This window comes from Chenopodium quinoa, unplaced genomic scaffold (assembly GCF_001683475.1).
Source record: "Chenopodium quinoa cultivar QQ74 unplaced genomic scaffold, ASM168347v1, whole genome shotgun sequence".
Lineage (NCBI taxonomy): Eukaryota > Viridiplantae > Streptophyta > Magnoliopsida > Caryophyllales > Amaranthaceae > Chenopodium > Chenopodium quinoa.
Genome location: NW_018744502.1, coordinates 1,980,871 through 1,999,071, shown reverse-complemented (window position 1 = coordinate 1,999,071; position 18,201 = coordinate 1,980,871). Strand labels below are relative to the sequence as shown.

At 32.2% G+C, this 18,201-nt stretch overlaps 2 protein-coding genes across 3 annotated transcripts; both read left to right on the top strand.

The window, feature by feature from the left end:
• Positions 1-432: 432 nt before the first annotated feature.
• Positions 433-6,731, top strand: LOC110697975 (GPI mannosyltransferase 1-like). Of its 2 annotated transcripts, none has more exons than XM_021875371.1 (6): positions 433-1,825; positions 2,824-3,016; positions 3,231-3,503; positions 3,937-4,119; positions 5,528-6,063; positions 6,215-6,731. In XM_021875371.1, exons 3-6 carry the CDS (start codon positions 3,236-3,238, stop codon positions 6,533-6,535), a joined length of 1,308 nt encoding a protein of 435 aa, XP_021731063.1. In that variant the 5' UTR covers positions 433-1,825; positions 2,824-3,016; positions 3,231-3,235; the 3' UTR covers positions 6,536-6,731. The 2 variants fall into 2 exon arrangements, with proteins under 2 accessions (XP_021731063.1, XP_021731062.1); XM_021875370.1 differs by having other exon boundaries at positions 2,811-3,016.
• A 7,332-nt stretch (positions 6,732-14,063) lies between these two features.
• On the top strand, positions 14,064-16,294 carry LOC110697974. Its single transcript, XM_021875369.1, has 3 exons — positions 14,064-14,318; positions 14,816-15,083; positions 15,754-16,294. Exons 1-3 carry the CDS (start codon positions 14,189-14,191, stop codon positions 15,971-15,973), a joined length of 618 nt encoding a protein of 205 aa, XP_021731061.1. The 5' UTR covers positions 14,064-14,188; the 3' UTR covers positions 15,974-16,294.
• Positions 16,295-18,201: the final 1,907 nt, after the last annotated feature.

Genomic DNA, 18,201 nt, shown 5'->3' with positions numbered 1-18,201 from the left:
TGGACTTATGTTTGACAACATCCACTTCCTCAGATATAATTGAATCAGTAGCCATCTTCGGTCTATTTGTCTTCTTACGTGTCCTAGGTTGGCCATAGCACTCACAGATCCACACAGTGTTACGTCTGTTTTTGCCATCCTTGTCCTTAGCACCACTGACCTGAACAAATTCAAACCCCTTCTGCTTAGCATAGGCCATAAGGTACTGATCTAGGGCCATCAAGGAAGGAAACACCATCCCAACAACGGGAGGTGGAATATGAACTTCATCATACACTCCCCCACCAACTATTGCTTTCAAGGTAGTTGAAAAAGCCAACTCTCCACCCTGCACACAAAAAGTCATACAGATAACTATGGTGACACTTAACCAATTTAAGTAACAACAAGCCCAATGTTAAGCTCAATGACATTACAGGATGTAATAACCTAACTCCCCAAAATTATAAAACTACAGCATTAATTCAACTAAGCTATGGAAATTAATTCTTGACATTACAGCAGCAATTAATTGAATTGTAAACTTAACTCCCCAAAATTTATCATATTTAGAAGACAACAACAGACATTCATAGTCACAAGAAATAATTCAATAATCTTGTTATAAAAAAAAAATTCAATAATTAAATTAACAATTCAGGGTAATTTACCTCAACTTGGACAATTTGCTCGTCCTCCTCGAATTGAATTTCTTCTAGTGGTGCTTCAAACTCTTTTTCTTCCAATTGATACCCTTCTGAATCAATTGCATACTCATACTCTTCTGCTTCCAATTCATAATCGTCTGAATCCATTGCATACTCATACTCTTCTGCTTCCAATTCATCGGGTTCGGCTTCTCCTGCTTTTTCTTCATCTTGGTAAACTTGTAAACCCCACCTTTCCTCCAAATCTTCTACTTCGTTGTTACCACTGCTTTGCATTTTTAACAAAATTCTAGGGCTAATTGAAATTGCTCGCTTTTTCTCGTAGCTCTACCAAGTTCGCACAAAATTCAATCGATCGCCATATCAATTACCAATTACTTCTTTTAATACTTTTCCAATCTTCAATTCCTAGTTACTTTCATCAACAATGGTGAAAAATTGTTAGAAACAATGGAGTCTAAACTTTCTCTCTCTATTAATGGAGTTTGAAACTCTCTCTATTATTTGGTAAAGTAAGAGAAGTTGCCAAGTCAGCTATTGAGTTGGAATCCATTGTGGCAAGTTACCATTACAAAATTTACTATTCCGTTCTTGATTTTTCTCCCGTTTTCCCAAAATTTAGTTTACCCGCCAAAATAGAGTTGTGATGCTATTCACATGTGCATCACTGTTATGCAAAAATACTTCCTCTATTGAAAGCAAGCAAGGTCGGTGCTCTCGGTGATTCCGTCATTGTTACTCGTGACAAGAACAAAGCAAGAGGAAGGACGAGCTTATTTTTGCCATTAAAGACCATATGCATTAGAGGAGGAATAAAGACACCAAAGAAAAAGTACAGGACGAGCTGAGTTGTCCAAGAGAGAACCACGACGAAGACAAATTTGGCAAGGACAAGAAAACACAACACTTAAATGATAAGGGTATAAACGTAATTTCCAGATCAGGAAAGGGCAAATGCTTCAATTTACAGAGTAATGGTGGGAAAACGTTACTGAATCTAAGTATAATTAACGACCAACTTAACGGAGTAATCCCAAAAAAAATTCTTCCTTTTTGTTCCCAATTTTTCATTTTTTTTCCCCTCTTGGAGCTTCTCACTTCAACGCTGCACCTATTTCTCTGTCTCTCCATTGAAGCGTATTCTGAGCTTTCTCTCCTCCATTGAAGTTGCTTCTGAGGTAAGATTTTGTTCAATCTTTTTCTTAATGATTGAATTTCAATTTAACAATCTAGAATTCATCGTTAATTTAAATTTCAGTACAATCAAATTAGGGTTTTTCTAATGTGGATTATTAAACTACTGCTTATTATTACTGAAATCAAGTAAGATGATAACGAGCAATTTTTGTTGATATTCTTAAGCAAGAAGAATGTATATATGTTTGGAGCTTTATTAGATGATAGAGTCAATTTTGGTTGCTAATCAATGTTAAGATATAAGTATGAAATTGAACATTTTCTCATTGTGCTCGGTGCCCAATTTAATTTATAGATGCAAAGATGAAGAAACAAATTTTGAATATGTAAAATCGTACGGAGTAATCTCGATTGAATCTGATTTGTATCCCTTTTAGTAATAAAGTCTTAAGCATCTTGCATTAGATAATGGTTTGTAGGAGACTCGGACTAGTTTCAATGCAATGTGTGTAATAGTCCAGTAGATGGAATGATCTATGTGGGAACAATGTATCTGACGATCTCAGGTTTAATCACGGTGTTGTAAATATATATCGGGTTGATTTTTCATTGATCATGCATTGCCTCATAATATTAATATGACCCAAGCAGCCACTGAAACATATTAATGTAATTACCAAGCTTAGGACATACTTCCTCCATCTCTTTATATTTGCAATAATGTGACTTATACTCTATTTACATACATTACTTTGACTAGATTTGATGATTCATTCTTAAGGAAATATATATAATCATGTAGAATCTTGTTACATTTGCCTCAATTTATGCTTTCATACTATAAAAATTTTATAATTTTTATTTACTGATGATTAAGGATGTTCGTAATTGAAATGATGCATTAATAAGCATGAAATGAGATTTGTTTGCTCGTAAAAAGAAACAGAGAAAGTAAATTTTTAGCTTGAATAGCAGGAAATAGAACTCATATCAAGAGGAAACTTAATTCCAATATTTTCAATAAAGTTTTTGAATTCAGGTGTATACTTCCAAAGGCCTGGGAGGAGTTGAGAAATGATTGTTTGAAGTTGCTTCAGAATTCAAATTTTGCCTATATGATATTCTTTTGATGATACTTGATTAGAAATTGAAGCTACTAAGTAGTTTAAGGACAACGTGCACCACCAGTCTTGAACCTCTGCCGACTGTCATCGTTTGCACTTGGTTTGGGGGTAAGATTATGATCACTTCATTTTAGTTCATGTTCTTTCTCCCCTGTTTATCTTGACACAAACTATTAGTTGTCCTTCTCAACACAAGTATTTCACTTATAGAATTGGCTTTGATGATTTGTACTGTATTGATAAATGTTCAGTCATTAATAGTTTGTAGAAAATTTGGATACCTACTAGGAACTTACTGCAACAAGATTTTTATCCCATGCAGCATCCATGGTGATTAATTTTCAATCAGTGCTCATTTTCTCAACCATTTTACGGGTACTATTGATCCTCTATGGAGATTGGCAAGACTCCCATATGGAAGTTAGATACACTGATGTTGATTATCTTGTATTTTCTGATGCTGCTACTTTGATGTCTTCTGGAGAGTCTCCTTTCAAAAGGACCACGTATCGTTATTCACCATTGCTCGCCTTTCTACTCATACCAAATGCGGTTTTTCATTACTCTTGGGGGAAATATCTATTCTCAGCTGCAGGTACCAACAGCTCTAGAAAAAGCTACTTTACTTGGCATTACTTTTAGATATCTGAAATTCAATTTCTTTGTGACACATCTTATCCCTGCTCTTTTTTTGATGTATATTCCTCAAGTATGTTGAAATAAATTCTTCCACTCTAAACACTTGAAATTTTGGCATTAAACTTTGGTTGAGCTTGTGTTTGGTTTAGGATAACCAATTTTTATGATATTGTGAATTTGCTTGCTTTCTTTTTTTATTATTGTGTTGGAGCATAATGTATCATAAGAAAGAAGAGAAATTTCTGATCCATTGTTGTGGTCAACAATTTCTTTGTCATAACTTCTGTTACTGTGGTCTTGCTATTTTCAGATTTGGGAGTGTACTAGGAAGTATGACGTGCACAAGTTTATTTGGCCATCATCTGAGTTGCAACATTTCTAATTTGCAGATCTGCTAGTTGGCTACTTTATTCGTTCCATTTTGAAGCTACGTGGAGTACCAGAGAAAATATGCACTTACTGCATGATGGCATGGCTTTTCAACCCATTTACCTTCACCATTGGAACTCGTGGAAATTGTGAACCTCTTGTTTGTGCAGTGATCTTGTGGATCATTACCTGTATTATGAGGGGTAATATTCTAAATTGAAATATCTTTTCTTTTCATATAAATATTTTTTTTAGTCTTTGTCATTTCACACAAGCTTAAAAATACCTCTATGACAAGTTCATCACTCAAACAAATACTTAAGGAACCTCACAAATTTAAACTTATGCCAAGACTACAATACTTGGTGGCTGTTTACCCTGATAGGTTCAACTTGTGCTTTGACATGGGTTCCATTCTTTGTGAGCTAAATAGTAGTGATCTACTATTAGGAGCTGTTGAAAAGGGATAAACAAGAAAGAAATATCTCAATACTGCTGTAAATAAAATCTGGGGAGTGCTAGCAGAATGATATCCAGTGAAAATTGCTCATGTTAAGGTGAAGGCTTACTGGGTTTGAGATATTTGCTCTATTTACCATATAAATTGCATATGTTAGTGTGCATTGTTGTAGAAGGTACTCTTCATCATTGAGGCATTCTGAGAAGTTTCTTGAAAGCAACAGTTTTTCTTGAGTAGTCGTTATTGCACTTTGTAAGTTCACAATTCCTATGCATGCACAGAGAGATAAATCATTACCCCCCCCCCCCACCCCCCACCCTCTTTTGTTTTGGTGAAATGTGTGACTCAATCAATCCCTTTTGTTTTGGTGAAATGTGTGACTCAATCAATCCCTTTTGTTTTGGTGAAATGTGTGACTCAATCAATCAATGAAAGCCTTAATCCCATAAGTGGGGTCGGCTACATGAACAAAAAGTGATTATTCTGTATAGCCTATGTAAAACTTTGTCACATCATGACATGAAATCTGTGATTCAAACAATATAATTTAAAGTGGAATAAAAAAACTGGGATTGATGGTATATATATTCATGCTCATATGTGTAAGTATATGTCACGCATGTAAATACATTTGAAGAAATGATTTTGAATTTGCTAACAAAAGCAGTCTTTAAATAGTATCCTGTCAAAATTTTCTAGTGTAAATATAAATGTATATGAATTAGTGCTCTTAAATGTGAAAGACTAGTCTTTTGACAATATACCATTAGAAATTTTAGGAGATGAAGTAAATTTTAGTGCTACTCATTAGAGTATAAAAGACTTGAACGACTAACAAATGAGATTATATGGCTTTAGGTTTGCTAAGTGAATGCTTTCTGACAGATGCAAGTATAGTAAGTGACACTTGATATTTGTACATATCAGTGGATGTACATGTATAATTTTTAACCGCATTTCTTCCGTGTGGTGCATCTTACAATGCTCTACCAAACTTGACTTGTATGTTTACTTCATGTGCATTGGAATATCTGACCGTAAGCCATTATAGATTTTTTTATTTTTTTTGTTTTTTCTTGAGCAAATTGTACTAATATCACTATCTAATTTCATAATTTGTCTTGTGATTTTCTGTTCTTATCTGTCAACAGGGAAGGTCTACCAAGCTGCAATTTGGTATGGACTTATTGTCCACTTCCGAATATATCCTATTATATATGCACTTCCCATAATATTAGTTCTTGATCCACGATTCATCCAATCTGGTCAGAAGCCCATGCTTGTGAACTGGAGCTCTCATCAAGAAAAATCACCTCAATGCTTGGATGATACAGACCCGTCTTCGTGGACTGTGCTTGCGAGCTTTTTTTCAGGCACTAGGATCCTGTTTGGATTGATATCAGGTGCTGTCTTCCTTGGTTTCACGGGTCTCTTTTATTACTTATATGGGTGGGAATTTCTGCATGAGGCACTACTTTACCATCTCACACGAACTGATCCAAGGCACAATTTCTCCATATATTTCTACCACATATACCTTCATTATGAGCATGAGCTCTCAATACTAGAAAAGCTCGTCTCTTTCCTGCCACAGTTTACCGTTCAGCTGGTTCTTATGTTCATATATGCCCTGGATCTTCCCTTCTGCTTTCTTGTGCAGACAGTGGCATTTGTAGCATTCAATAAGGTTTGTAATTTTCCTTTCCATTTGCTATTTTTCTTTTCTTTTTTTTCTTTTCTTTTTTTTTTTTCCGTTTTCTTATTAATGCCTGGAGTCTTTTTAAGTGATTGTTGTATATATGCAATTTTGAGTATGTTATTTACCCTCTCAACATCAGGTAATTACGGCACAGTATTTTGTGTGGTTCTTTTCCTTGATACCAGTGGTATTGCCATGGAGTAAAATGAAAATGAAATGGGAAGGACTTTCCTGTATTGTGATTTGGATGGGGACTCAACTTCACTGGCTGATGTGGGGTTACTTGTTGGAATTCAAGGGGAAGAATGTGTTCTTACCTCTTTGGATTGCAAGCCTATTATTCTTAGCTGCTAACTGTTACGTTCTCATTATGATGATTCGCTGTCATAGATACTCTCCGATATTTCAACGCCTTAGCACTACCTTGAAAGACTCAAAAGGGCGATTAAAAGTCAAGTAAGCAATTAGAGCTTTGAGATAGTTAGATTTCAGGTAATTTCTTGTAACTTTTGTTGCTACATGTATGAGTTAGATAATTTGTTATCAAATGAATTAATACTCCTTTTCCCTCATGCTATGTTGCAATATTGCAAAAAGAATGGTGATTTTTGAATTATATGGACAAATTGCTCTGACTTTCACATTCCCAATGAAAATAGCTGGGCTTGAGTTCTCTGATAAGCTTGATCTTGTTTAGTTGTTTGGGTGGATCTCCATGGTTTGGTTCGCATGAGCTTAATTTTAGTCTTCTTCATGCTCATGATCGATTTAACTTGAGCCAAAGCTATACTACATCTATACGAGTCAAGTTTAAGATGCATCTAGCTTGATTCATTAGCATTGCTGTTATTGTGAATGTGAAATTTGGTAAATGATTTACACAGCCTAACCTTATACGGAATTTCATTCTGTTAGTAGTTACGGAGTAATGCTTTTATTTAGCCTTTAGTGTTGCGTATACGAAGTAACAAACTTTATGAGCATATTGATTGTCTTCAAATCAAAATTTCATTCCCAACATACTTTCTTGTTTTTTTTTAAAAAAAAAAAAAAAAATAAAAATAATTAAAACTCTAAATTATTGATTGGTGTATTTAACTATTACTCTCTGTTTTTTTTTACTTTTATTAACTTTTTAGTTTAAAAGTATTTACGCTTTTATTTTTTGCAATTTACCACTCCCTCCGTCCTTTTATTAATAGCGTTTTTTCACGGGAATTAAGAAAGTTGTAGATTTCTTAAAACTAATGATTTAGAGTATATATGTGCACGTGGGGTTATAGAGAGATAGAGAGAAAGAAAAGGTGATTGAAAATCATTGAAGAGAGGGAGAGAGCGAACCTTGGAAATTGATGTGAAAGGTACTATGACAACTCATTAAAAGAGGGAAATATTGTCAAAAAGTATAATTTTTAAATAGAAATATGCTCTTAATTTTGATTACCAAAAGATGGAATACAGGCTCTTAATAAAAAGACGAAGGGAGTACATTTTGATATTTGATATTTATACGTAGTATATCCTAATAGTGTTCTTAGTAGTGAGAAAAAAATTCTTCTAAATAAAAAAAAAGAATGTCACTTTTTCTTTTCTACTCCTTAATCTTTAGAACAACTTCCATAGCTTGCCATGTCACCTAGGATAGCAAAGCTATTCTTCCTTCTAGCTAATTTATACCACAATGGTTAAGCTAATTGTCATTTGGTTTTTTTAGCTTTATTTATTAAATAATAAATATTTTATTAGTGACAATTAATTTCTAAGCTAATTAGCTTAGCCAAGCTAATTTTGGCCAAGCAAATTTTTGCTTGGCCAAGCTAATTATTGAATTATCCTCAAATGATTTTGCTATTAGCTTGAAAATTATTAAAATTACAAGCTAGTTCCCAAAAACAACCATTGGAGTTGCTCTTTTATCTGGTTGCACTCTTCCATTCCATCTTCTACCTTATACTGAGTACCATATTTCTCATCCATGAAAATTATTTTTACGTGGTACAAAATCTACAAATGTACAACTGTATTTTATTTTTTAAGAATTATTTTTTCTTCAAAACAATTGAAGTTAAAGGGTTACATCACTTACATAGTTACATGTGCCTTACTGACAAATTTAATTTGATGGGCCAAGGGTAATTTTATTACTCCTTTATCAGAGGAGAGTGGCAGCTGAAATCATAAACACTAGGCTACTATTCTTTTTCATTCTCTTTTTTTCTTACCCAAATTTATTTGCCTTGATTTTATTTTTGCTTGGCTCTCCTTGAAAGCTTCAGTCATTACTCAATACTCGTTAACATGTTAGTTTATCTCCTTGTTTCCTTTTCACCAAAAAAAAAAAAGTCTCCATGTTTTCTCGTAGTCAAGATCTCTTGAGGTGTTATCGGATCCTAGATCCAACTATGTCTTCTATCCCTTTGCGTTTAAACTGGAAGTATTAAGCTCCCTGACTCCCTGTAATGCATAATTTACCATGGCCATCCAAGTTCTGACTTCTTACTTTCTTAGTAACAAGTTACATACGAAGTATATAATATATTCAATTATTCATATAGGGATGCTCTAGTTTATCTCTTTGAATAACAAAATAAAATGTTTATCAAGTTGCAAATGGTAAGTAAATCAACAAAATTGTCTAGTTAGTATGAGAATTTTGTAAAGCTCCCCTCGTGGATTGGGGGTCATGTCCTCCGAAATCTGACTTTATCAACTACTTGTAGGGCCTATATTTTAATAAAAAGTTGATTACGGAGTACAAATTTTGTTTATCATCAAAGTGGTAAACTTGTATTTTCTTCCTCTTCACACACTCAAAACTTCCTCATGGAAAATGGGAGAAGTAATTTCTTTTTAACTGTTATAGTTTGATCATTTAAATGCTGCAAATTGTATGGCAAGTGAAGCCTTGTAGTGGAATTTTCCAAGTGTTCAACCTTCAACTACCGCTTTCATTTTAATCCAAATTATTGGGTGATCCTTCTCAAAATAGTCTCCTTTTTTCTCATAATGGTTAAACTTTTTTTTTTATTCTTTTCTTTTTTTTTCACCATTCTCTATCATTTTCTTAATAGCTTTACCTTTTTCTATTCCTAGAGCTGTTAAAATCACACCTGACCCGATTCGAAACCGACCTGGAAAATATCCGATTTATGTTTTGACTCGTGTGGACAAATAACTTAACATGACTCAACTTTAAAAACTGACCTAACCCAATCTCATCAAACTCGATCTCATCAAACCCGATCTCACCAAACTTGATCCGGACATTCGAATTGACACCTCTTTCTATTTCTCCACCATCTCCATAACACCTTTTCCTCCATTCAAATACTATGTACCATTTTTAAAATTGCAATTCTAAATTAAACAAATAATTTAATAAGTCGTCACTTTCATAATTTAATTGGTTGTTGCTTCTAAATAATCCCAAGCCTTAATTAAATTTTTTTTTTTTTTTTGGAAGAGAGCCTTAATAAATAATTGGTGTTGCATTTCCTTAAAAAAAATAATATGATGTTGCTCCAAGTCTCAAGATGTATTGTCGTATTGGTGGTATGTTGTTGCTGCCATTGCTCCCACAAATGGTCCAGCCCAAAACATCCAATGGCCGTCCCAAGGCTACTTGTCGTTGTAAATAAAACCAATACATTGCCACTATTCAATGCATGGAGAGTTATAATTTCTAGGAAATACTTTAATCATGTCTGGTTGGTATAAAAAAAAAAAATTGGATTTCTAAGGAGATTAACTTTTTGTGTTTTGTTTGGTTTAACTTTATGTAAGTAATTCCCATATGTTATAACAACTTTAACTACTTTTTCAAATTTTTTAAGAGCAAAAATGTAATTTCATAAAAAAAAAAAATAAATAAATAAATTGTGGGAATCTTGAGTGATCAACTGATCAAGGTAGAGGTAGTTAAATTAATTCCCATGATTTATCGGAATTCCAATTTTTCACCTTTTTTTAAAAAAAAAATAATAAATAAATAAATTCTAACTAAAATGGCCAATAATAAATTCCCATGAATAAGTATTTCCCCCATAATTTGAGTTCAATAATAAGGCCTAAGAGTATCCACACTGAATAGCTACATTGTTTGTAACTTTGGGCTAACACTGTCATTATTTTTCAAATGACATCTTTTTTTTTCAAATGACATCATTTAATTAAGCTACAACTTCCACAATAATAACCTTTTGCAATTTAAAATAAAATGCAAAAAAAGAAATCACAAACAATTTATTAATCTAAAGTGGACAACACATACTTTGGATGAAGTGAAACTACATAGCTTTGTATAGAGTTATGTAGTTTCACCAAAACTACAACCCTTATAGCTCCACAATGGTGAGCTATTAGCTCCAACTATTTAAAAATCAGAAGCAAGGACCTAATTGCTAGACCTAGCAAACGGGTCGTTCAGGTCAGGTCAATTTCGGGTCAGCAAATATTCGGGTCGGGTCACATTCGGGTAAGCGTTTCGGGTTGGGTCGAGTCAGTTTGGGTAGGGTCAATTTTTAGGACCAATTTTCAGGTTAATTTCGAGTCGGGTCAATTTCGGGTCGAGTCAATTCAAGTCGAGTCAATTCGAGTCAGGTCAATTCGGATCGGGTCAAGTTTTGGTCGGGTCACCAAAATAAATTCACTTCAAAAATATAGTTGGAAAAATAAAGTAAAATCGTTATGAAAAAAAAAACTCATAAGTACCTATTTACTTAGGAAAGAAAGAAGCCCTAAAATAAGTAATTTACCATTATGGGAAGCTACAGGAGTTGTAGCTTTGGTGAAACTATATAGCTCTACAAAGCTATGTAGTTTCACTATACCCAAAGCATATGTTGTGCACTTTGAGGTGTTGTTTGATTGATATGGGAAATGAGTTCCCATAGGAAATAATATTTCATGGGAAGTAATTTCCCTTGTCCATTTCCTAGGAATTGACACTAGTTTGTTTGGTTGAAGATATAGGAACTTAAAATTCCTAGGAATTGATTTCCTATGTTTTATTAGTTTGTTTAATTATTTTTTAGTTAAATGAACAAATTGGAGAGAGAAAGAAAGAGACTAAATTATTTTCCATGAACAAATAGGCCCCACAATAATCATGGGAAATATGACTTACTAATGGGAACTTAGTAAGTTATTTTTCATGTTTCATGGAAATTAAAACTTCCCTTGGAATTTCCATTTCCCCCAATTTGATATTTTGTGTCAACTAAACAACACATGCCATATCCATTTCCTAGGAAATAGAATTTCTCGTGTATTTTACCTCCAACCAAACAACACCTGAATAAATAAATTGAATGTGATTTTATTTTTTGCATTTATTATTATTATTATTATTATTATTATTATTATTATTATAACAAAAACCTACAAAGTCAAACGATTTACAATAAATTAGTGGGGAGCCGAGATACAATCTGGGTCCCCACCCCCCTAGCTATAGCGAACTCAATCCTGTTAAAGATGTGAGCAGCCGCACGAGCACCAATATCCTGAATCCTAGCGAACGCCTGAACCCGCTTCAGCAATGCAACAACATCCTTCTCTAATTCCCCCAATGAAGAAAAGGAGAAAGGAAGAAAACCATAGCCAATACCTCAGCAACGCGCCCCATACTTGTCTCGCTTCCGCTGAGCCGCATCCGACACAACACGACCAGGAACGAAGTCAGACAACCCAGATTGAGTCAATGGAGAAGACCCATTATTATTATTATTATTATTATTATTATTATTATTATTATTATTATTATTATTATTATTATTATTATTATTTTTTATTATTTTTTATTTTTTTATTTTATTTTTTTTTCACAAAAGGTAGTAGGTTGCCATTATGGAGATTATAGCTTAAATGATTTAGCTTGAGAATAATGATGTGGCAACTCAGAGCTATAAAGGGATGTAGTTATCCATTGTAGATGCTCTAATACTCCACAAGTGTATTAAATTGACCTTTTTAAGTGTACCATTTTTTTTTGGAATCTTCTTATGATAGATTTTTTTAAAAAAAAAAATTATATTTATCTCCTCACATGATCCATCTCTAACTTTTTATTTTTAATTTGTGAAAGAAAAATGATAAATATATATAGCCCTAAAGGCTTTGAAAAAAAGGAAATACTAAGGACAGATCAACATTAATCGTATCGATTTAAGCATGATTTTGTCATGAATTTTCAACTATATTCCATTAAAAAATCTATTTAATGCTCATATGTAGGCTTTAGGCCTAACAGACTTATGGTTACATATATGAGGTAATAGAATCTCCCTATTCCCAAGCATATATAGATAGTTGGGTCGGTGAGTTTTTCATCAACTTTTGATATTGATAAAAAAATAATGAGTTTAAAATAAAACATTTACCTTAACAACTACAGTAGATCTCAATTATTTAATATGCCATCAAATTTTTTATTTTTAGATAAAAAAAAACTAGTTTTTAGGCCTAGGCGATGCCTTGAGTTATTTCATTAATTTCATGATTGAAATCCTTATTTAAATTTAATTTTAATAGAATAATAAATAATATGGTAATGCATAGTGGCTAACACTATACTTTTATGGGATCAAATCTTATACAAGCCACATTTTTAAGCATGTGAACAAAAGATTGAAAAAGGTGCCACGTGGCACCTAAACTTCTGTAGAAACGATTTTTAATACTAGGGTAGCTAACGTGCGCATCATAGCTAGCCATATCCGAAAAACTTTTTCGATTTGGCCTTATGTCACACCTTTAGTTATTGAAAATAATAATTAGTGAAAATATACAAACAAGTATTTTTAGGAATATAAATGTCCACACATTATTGTTAATAGTTCAAAAAAGATACATTTAACATTAATGAGGGCAAATAAGTAAATAAACATTTTAGAGGATATAATTGTCCAAATACTATTTATAAGAGTTTTCTCAAACATTTTAAAAGGTAGGGATATAGTATAGATTATCAAAACTTTTTATATACACCCAAGTGTTCATAGAGGTAGGTGCTCATTGATTTTTTTTTTTTTTTTCTCAATTTTTTTTTTGTTCATTTTTAAAATGACCAATCTTATGTTAGATGAGTAGGATCCAATTATATGTTAAATATATAGAAAATATCATTGGGTACACCTTGTACTCGGATGTATATAATTTTTTTTTAAAAAAATTATGGATCATAAAAATTTTGTGGCTGGCCACATGGTGTGGCCAGTCATTATAGGGGTTACTTCGTTAGTGTAATAGGGGTTACTTGGTCAGTGTTAAAGGTTATTTTGTCAGTGTTATAGGGTTACTCGGTCAGTGTTATAGGGGTTACTCGGTTAGTATTACAGGAGTTACTTGGTCAATATTATATGAGTTACTTAGTTTTTTTATAAGTGGCCACACAATATGGTCAGCCACACACGAGGGCTGTAAAAATTAACACCTTGAACATTGCACCGGATATGTTTATCGTTAAAACCTTTCTATAAATATAATTTTTCAATTTTTTGACATGGAAACCAGTGGTGGAAAATTTATCCTTCAATCTCTAAAAACGCAATTTTCGGAAAATCATTCATCCAAAACAAAAAAAAACTCTTTTAATTATTAGAATAATATTAAATCAAAACTAAACAATTTTTTTTTTTTTTTTAAAAAAAAAAAAAAAAAATCTGAAATCAAAGAGAAACGTAGCAGTAATGGATTGGGGGGCGTGACAAAAGAGAAAGGGGTGCGGGTGATTTTTCAAAAATGCGAAGATTCCCTCGCATATTCCCTCCCTCCTTCTCACTGCCGTAAATAATTAAGATCATCATCATCAGAATCATACAATCATACAAACATCCCTATCAACAATTCAATCCAATCTAATCCCTTTTCTTTTTTTCACTTTACCCTATTATTTCTTCCCTCAAATCTTATCCCTTTTTAAAATTCATTTATTAATTATTAATTTTAATTATTATCATCGTTATTATAAATAAAAATCCAACCTACTTTTCCTCTTTCACTTTCAAAATCCCCTGTTTTCTTCTTCCCTCAACCACTTCTTTCATCCCTTTTCCAAACGAATCTTATAAAAAAATCCCAAATATTAAAAAAATAAGGTAAAACAACTAAAACAATGGCTTCCACTACTACGCTTTCTGAGTCGGATCAATTCCAATTAATTCATAAACTTAACGTTTTTCGCATCCATGGCCGTGATAAAGGTGGCCGTAAACTCCTCACCATCCTCGCCAAATTCTTTCCTGGTAATTTCCTCTTCTTTTCTTCTTAATCATGAAATTTTCTGGAATTTTGTTCTTTGATTTCTTGATTTGTGTTATTTGTTAATTTCGTAATTTTTATTATTTTCTTGATTCATTCTTCAATTTTCTTCAATTGTTCCTGATTCTCAAATTCTGTTTATTCTCTAAGTACGTCATTGCCTTTTGAATTACGCCGTTTCTTAGATTTCAGCTGATTTTATTGTGCATGTTTTTTCTGTTTAATATTCTTCTTTTCTCTTCTTCTTTAATTTTTTCGTTTATTCTTTAATCATTCCTGAATTTGTCTCTTTTCTGGTTTGAAGTTTTCTGTAATTTCGCTTTTTTATATCTAATTTCTGTTCTGTTTGTAAATTTTTATCTTAATTTTCTTTAATTCCGTCTTCAATTTGTCTCCCTTTGATTTTTTTCCTGATTCACAATTTTATAATATAATTTTTATAGAATTAATCTAATTATTTTGTGCAATTTTTCAATTGAAGCTCGAATTGTAAGCGTGGAAGTGGTGAAGAAATACTTAGAGGAGAAGATATACCCAAAACTCCTGAAAAAAGGTGAATTCTCTGTCCTATACATTCACACTGGTGTTGATCGTGGAGAGAATTTTCCTGGAATCTCAGCCCTCCGATCTATCGTCGACAACATCCCACCGTCCGTTCAAAGCAGCCTTGATTCCGTTTATTTCCTCCACCCTGGCCTTCAATCTCGCCTCTTCCTCGCCACCGTCGGTCGCCTCTTCTTCTCCTCCGGGTAGCTTTCTCTCTCCTCTCTTTAATGCGCATTTTAGTCTATTTCCTCTTTTTTTTTTTGCTAACGTGCGCTGGTGGCCTATTTTGCTGAATCTGTGTTGATTGGTCAAATATTGAATCTATAAAATTTGAAAATTATATTGATCGAGTAATATGGATCTTAATATTTTAATTTTATAAAATTGTGGATTAGATGTAGTTTGGTTATTATGGATCTCTTAATTGATAATTTTGTGCTTTTAACCGGTTATACCAAATGCATGATACAACCAAGATTATTTGTTTGCGAGATTGTACGACTAAGATCCGATCCGATCCTCTCCTTAATTATATGATAAATGCTTTGGATTAAAATTCTCAATTTTGTAATCCTCTTTACTAGAAAAACTAATGTTTTGATAATTTAGTGTCGGTTATTATTACTCCGTATATTATATCATGATCAATGTTTCTACTTTTATACAAGTATGATTAAGAACAAATTATATTGTTAGTTTATTAGAAACTTTGGATTATACTATACCTCGTATGAATTCTATAATTATTTATTTACCCTTGTTTCCTTTGACCAAAAATGATTAATCAACTAATAGTGTGTTTTGTCTCCTAATGTTTCTTTTCTCTTGCTTTATTAAAGAAAACTAATAGTGGGTTTTGATATGGTGTGGCAGGTTTTATGGTAAGGTGAAGTATGTAAGCAGGGTGGATTTCCTGTGGGAGCACATAAGGAGGAATGCAATAGAGATTCCTGAGTATGTGACTGATCATGATGAAGACTTGGAGCGCCGTCCGATGATGGACTACGGATTAGAGAGCGATCATCCTAGGGTGTATGATGCGCCATCTGTTGATTCTCCGATGGCTACCTTCTCTATGCGGTGCATCTCGTAGCACTGGATCATTACCAACCTCCCCTCCCAGCTAAAGGCAGCAACCAAATTATGGATAATTTTGTGTTGTAGTTGGGGGTTTGATTTCGATGTTTTAAAGTTCGTAGTATGAAGTTCTAATTTCTTAAATTTGGTCTTTTTTCAGTCCTTTAGTTTTTGTGGAAAGAAAAGAGAAAAATAGTTCCAAAAAAAAGGGTTTGTGAATTATGATTTGCATATGTAAATAGAGTTGTGAAAGATTGTGGAAGATGAATGAATGAATGAATGAATGAATGAGATGATAATGCATACTATTTTATAGAGGATCTTTAGTTTTAACTGATTTCATTTTTGTGTATTTGTGCAAGCCGTTTCTCATTAAATGGTGATGTATTATTGGATAATACAGATCTCGTAATCCTTTCTGGGCACTTGGACAGTGACAGATTGTCTCATTTCTTTGAATGATATCATGTCTTCTCCAATAATCCCACTTGCTTATGGAGGGAGACAATTAGGGCATAATATAATGTAAACTAATGGAAGTTGTTTGGAACGAGAAGGGGAAACTAGAGGTGTCAAAACATGGCCAAATTGATCCGACTTGAAATTAATTTGAAAAATATCCGGTTTAGATTTGGGTCGTATGGCCGACCGATCCGACTTAAAATTAACCCGCCACAATAAGTTAGCATGACTCAAGTTTGAAATTAGACACGATTGGACCCGATCTCATCTACCGACCGATCCGACTTGAAATCAATTTGAAAAATATCCGATTTAGATTTCGGCTCGTATGGCTGATCGATCCGACTTGAAATCAACCCGAAAAATATTCGATTCAGATTTCGTCTCATATGGCCACTATAAGTTAGTATGACTCAAGTTTGAAATTAGACAAGATTTGACTCGATCTCTCACCTACCGACCCGAACATCCGAATTGACACCTCTAGGGGTAACATGAATAAATAAATTTTTGGTGCCAATATTTATCACTAACATTTAGTAAACTGATTAACTAAATTAATATAGAGTATTAATACGTAGTATGTAAACTAGCTTAAATCCCGTGCTACGCACGATTTTATTAAATTTTATACCAATTATGTTATTTATTTTAACAATAATTTACCAATTTTTTTATTTTTTTTAATTTTTTTAATTTTTTTTTTACTATAAACAAAATAACTTGAATTTTACTTTACACTCATATTAAATTAGTCAAAGTTATTGAATTATTGCATAAGATTTTATAAACATAAAAATGAAAGAAAATCAATCAATAACTATATAGTAAAAGCGAATAAAAAATGACACATGTCAATTTCTTATTAAACATTTTCCCGCCTTTTCCTTTCTTTCCCTTTTTTGATTTTTTTTGTCAAATCTTCCTAACATAAACTATAATAATAATATTTTCCTTTCTACATTAATTACAAGGTTATATATTAGAATATATTATTATCCACAATTTCTCCAACTTTATTAGTTTTGTAGGAATAAAGACTATTTCTGTTAATAAACAAGAAAAATAATTTTAGTAACAATTATAAATGTATATACTTTGTTTTCCTACTCTTAAAAGTCATACTAATAATATCATGTGTCAAGATTTTGTGCAAAAACTTACCACCAATTTTGTTTTCATTTTTTCAACTAAAAAATATAATATAAAATACATAATCTTAACTAAGCAATCAAAAATATGTAGTAACTGAATATGAATTTAAAATTTCCTCCCCTACTTCAATATGAAAAATAATATTATGTTTGTAATAATATAAGCATATTAAATGCTTATATGCAACCCTTAGGGCTGCATATATCGTTTTCCTACAAAAATAAATGAATGTTATTAATGTTTTTCTTAAAAAAAAAAAAAATCATATATTTACTAAATATCACAAAGTAAAATAAAATAAATAAATCCGTATAAAATGTTGTGTCAATCAAAGTTTGACAAAAAATTAGGAATGAAGGGTATATGTATATCCATATATGAGCATATTGTAGTATTGTAGTGGTACTTATCTAAAATCTTCTTTTTTTCTTATATGGAGTAGTATATCACCTTATATTCCATAATTTTCTTTCATTTTTATATTTATAAAGTCTTATGCAATAATTCAATAACTTTGACTAATTTAATGAGTATAAAGTAAAATTCAAGTTATTTTGTTTCAAGTAAAATAAAATAAAATAATATTTTGGTAAATTATTGGTAAAATAAATAACAATTTTAGTAATT

What these genes read in the sequence shown, in the direction of transcription:
- LOC110697975 (XM_021875371.1), top strand. Translation starts at nt 3,236, where the DNA reads ATGGTGATTAATTTTCAATCAGTGCTCATTTTCTCAACCATTTTACGG. An exon ending in CATTACCTGTATTATGAGGG is followed by an intron (nt 4,120 to 5,527) that starts GTAATATTCTAA and finishes ATCTGTCAACAG; the next exon opens with GGAAGGTCTACCAAGCTGCA. An exon ending in CATTTGTAGCATTCAATAAG is followed by an intron (nt 6,064 to 6,214) that starts GTTTGTAATTTT and finishes TCTCAACATCAG; the next exon opens with GTAATTACGGCACAGTATTT.
- LOC110697974 (XM_021875369.1), top strand. Translation starts at nt 14,189, where the DNA reads ATGGCTTCCACTACTACGCTTTCTGAGTCGGATCAATTCCAATTAATT. An exon ending in CCTCGCCAAATTCTTTCCTG is followed by an intron (nt 14,319 to 14,815) that starts GTAATTTCCTCT and finishes TTTCAATTGAAG; the next exon opens with CTCGAATTGTAAGCGTGGAA. An exon ending in CGCCTCTTCTTCTCCTCCGG is followed by an intron (nt 15,084 to 15,753) that starts GTAGCTTTCTCT and finishes ATGGTGTGGCAG; the next exon opens with GTTTTATGGTAAGGTGAAGT.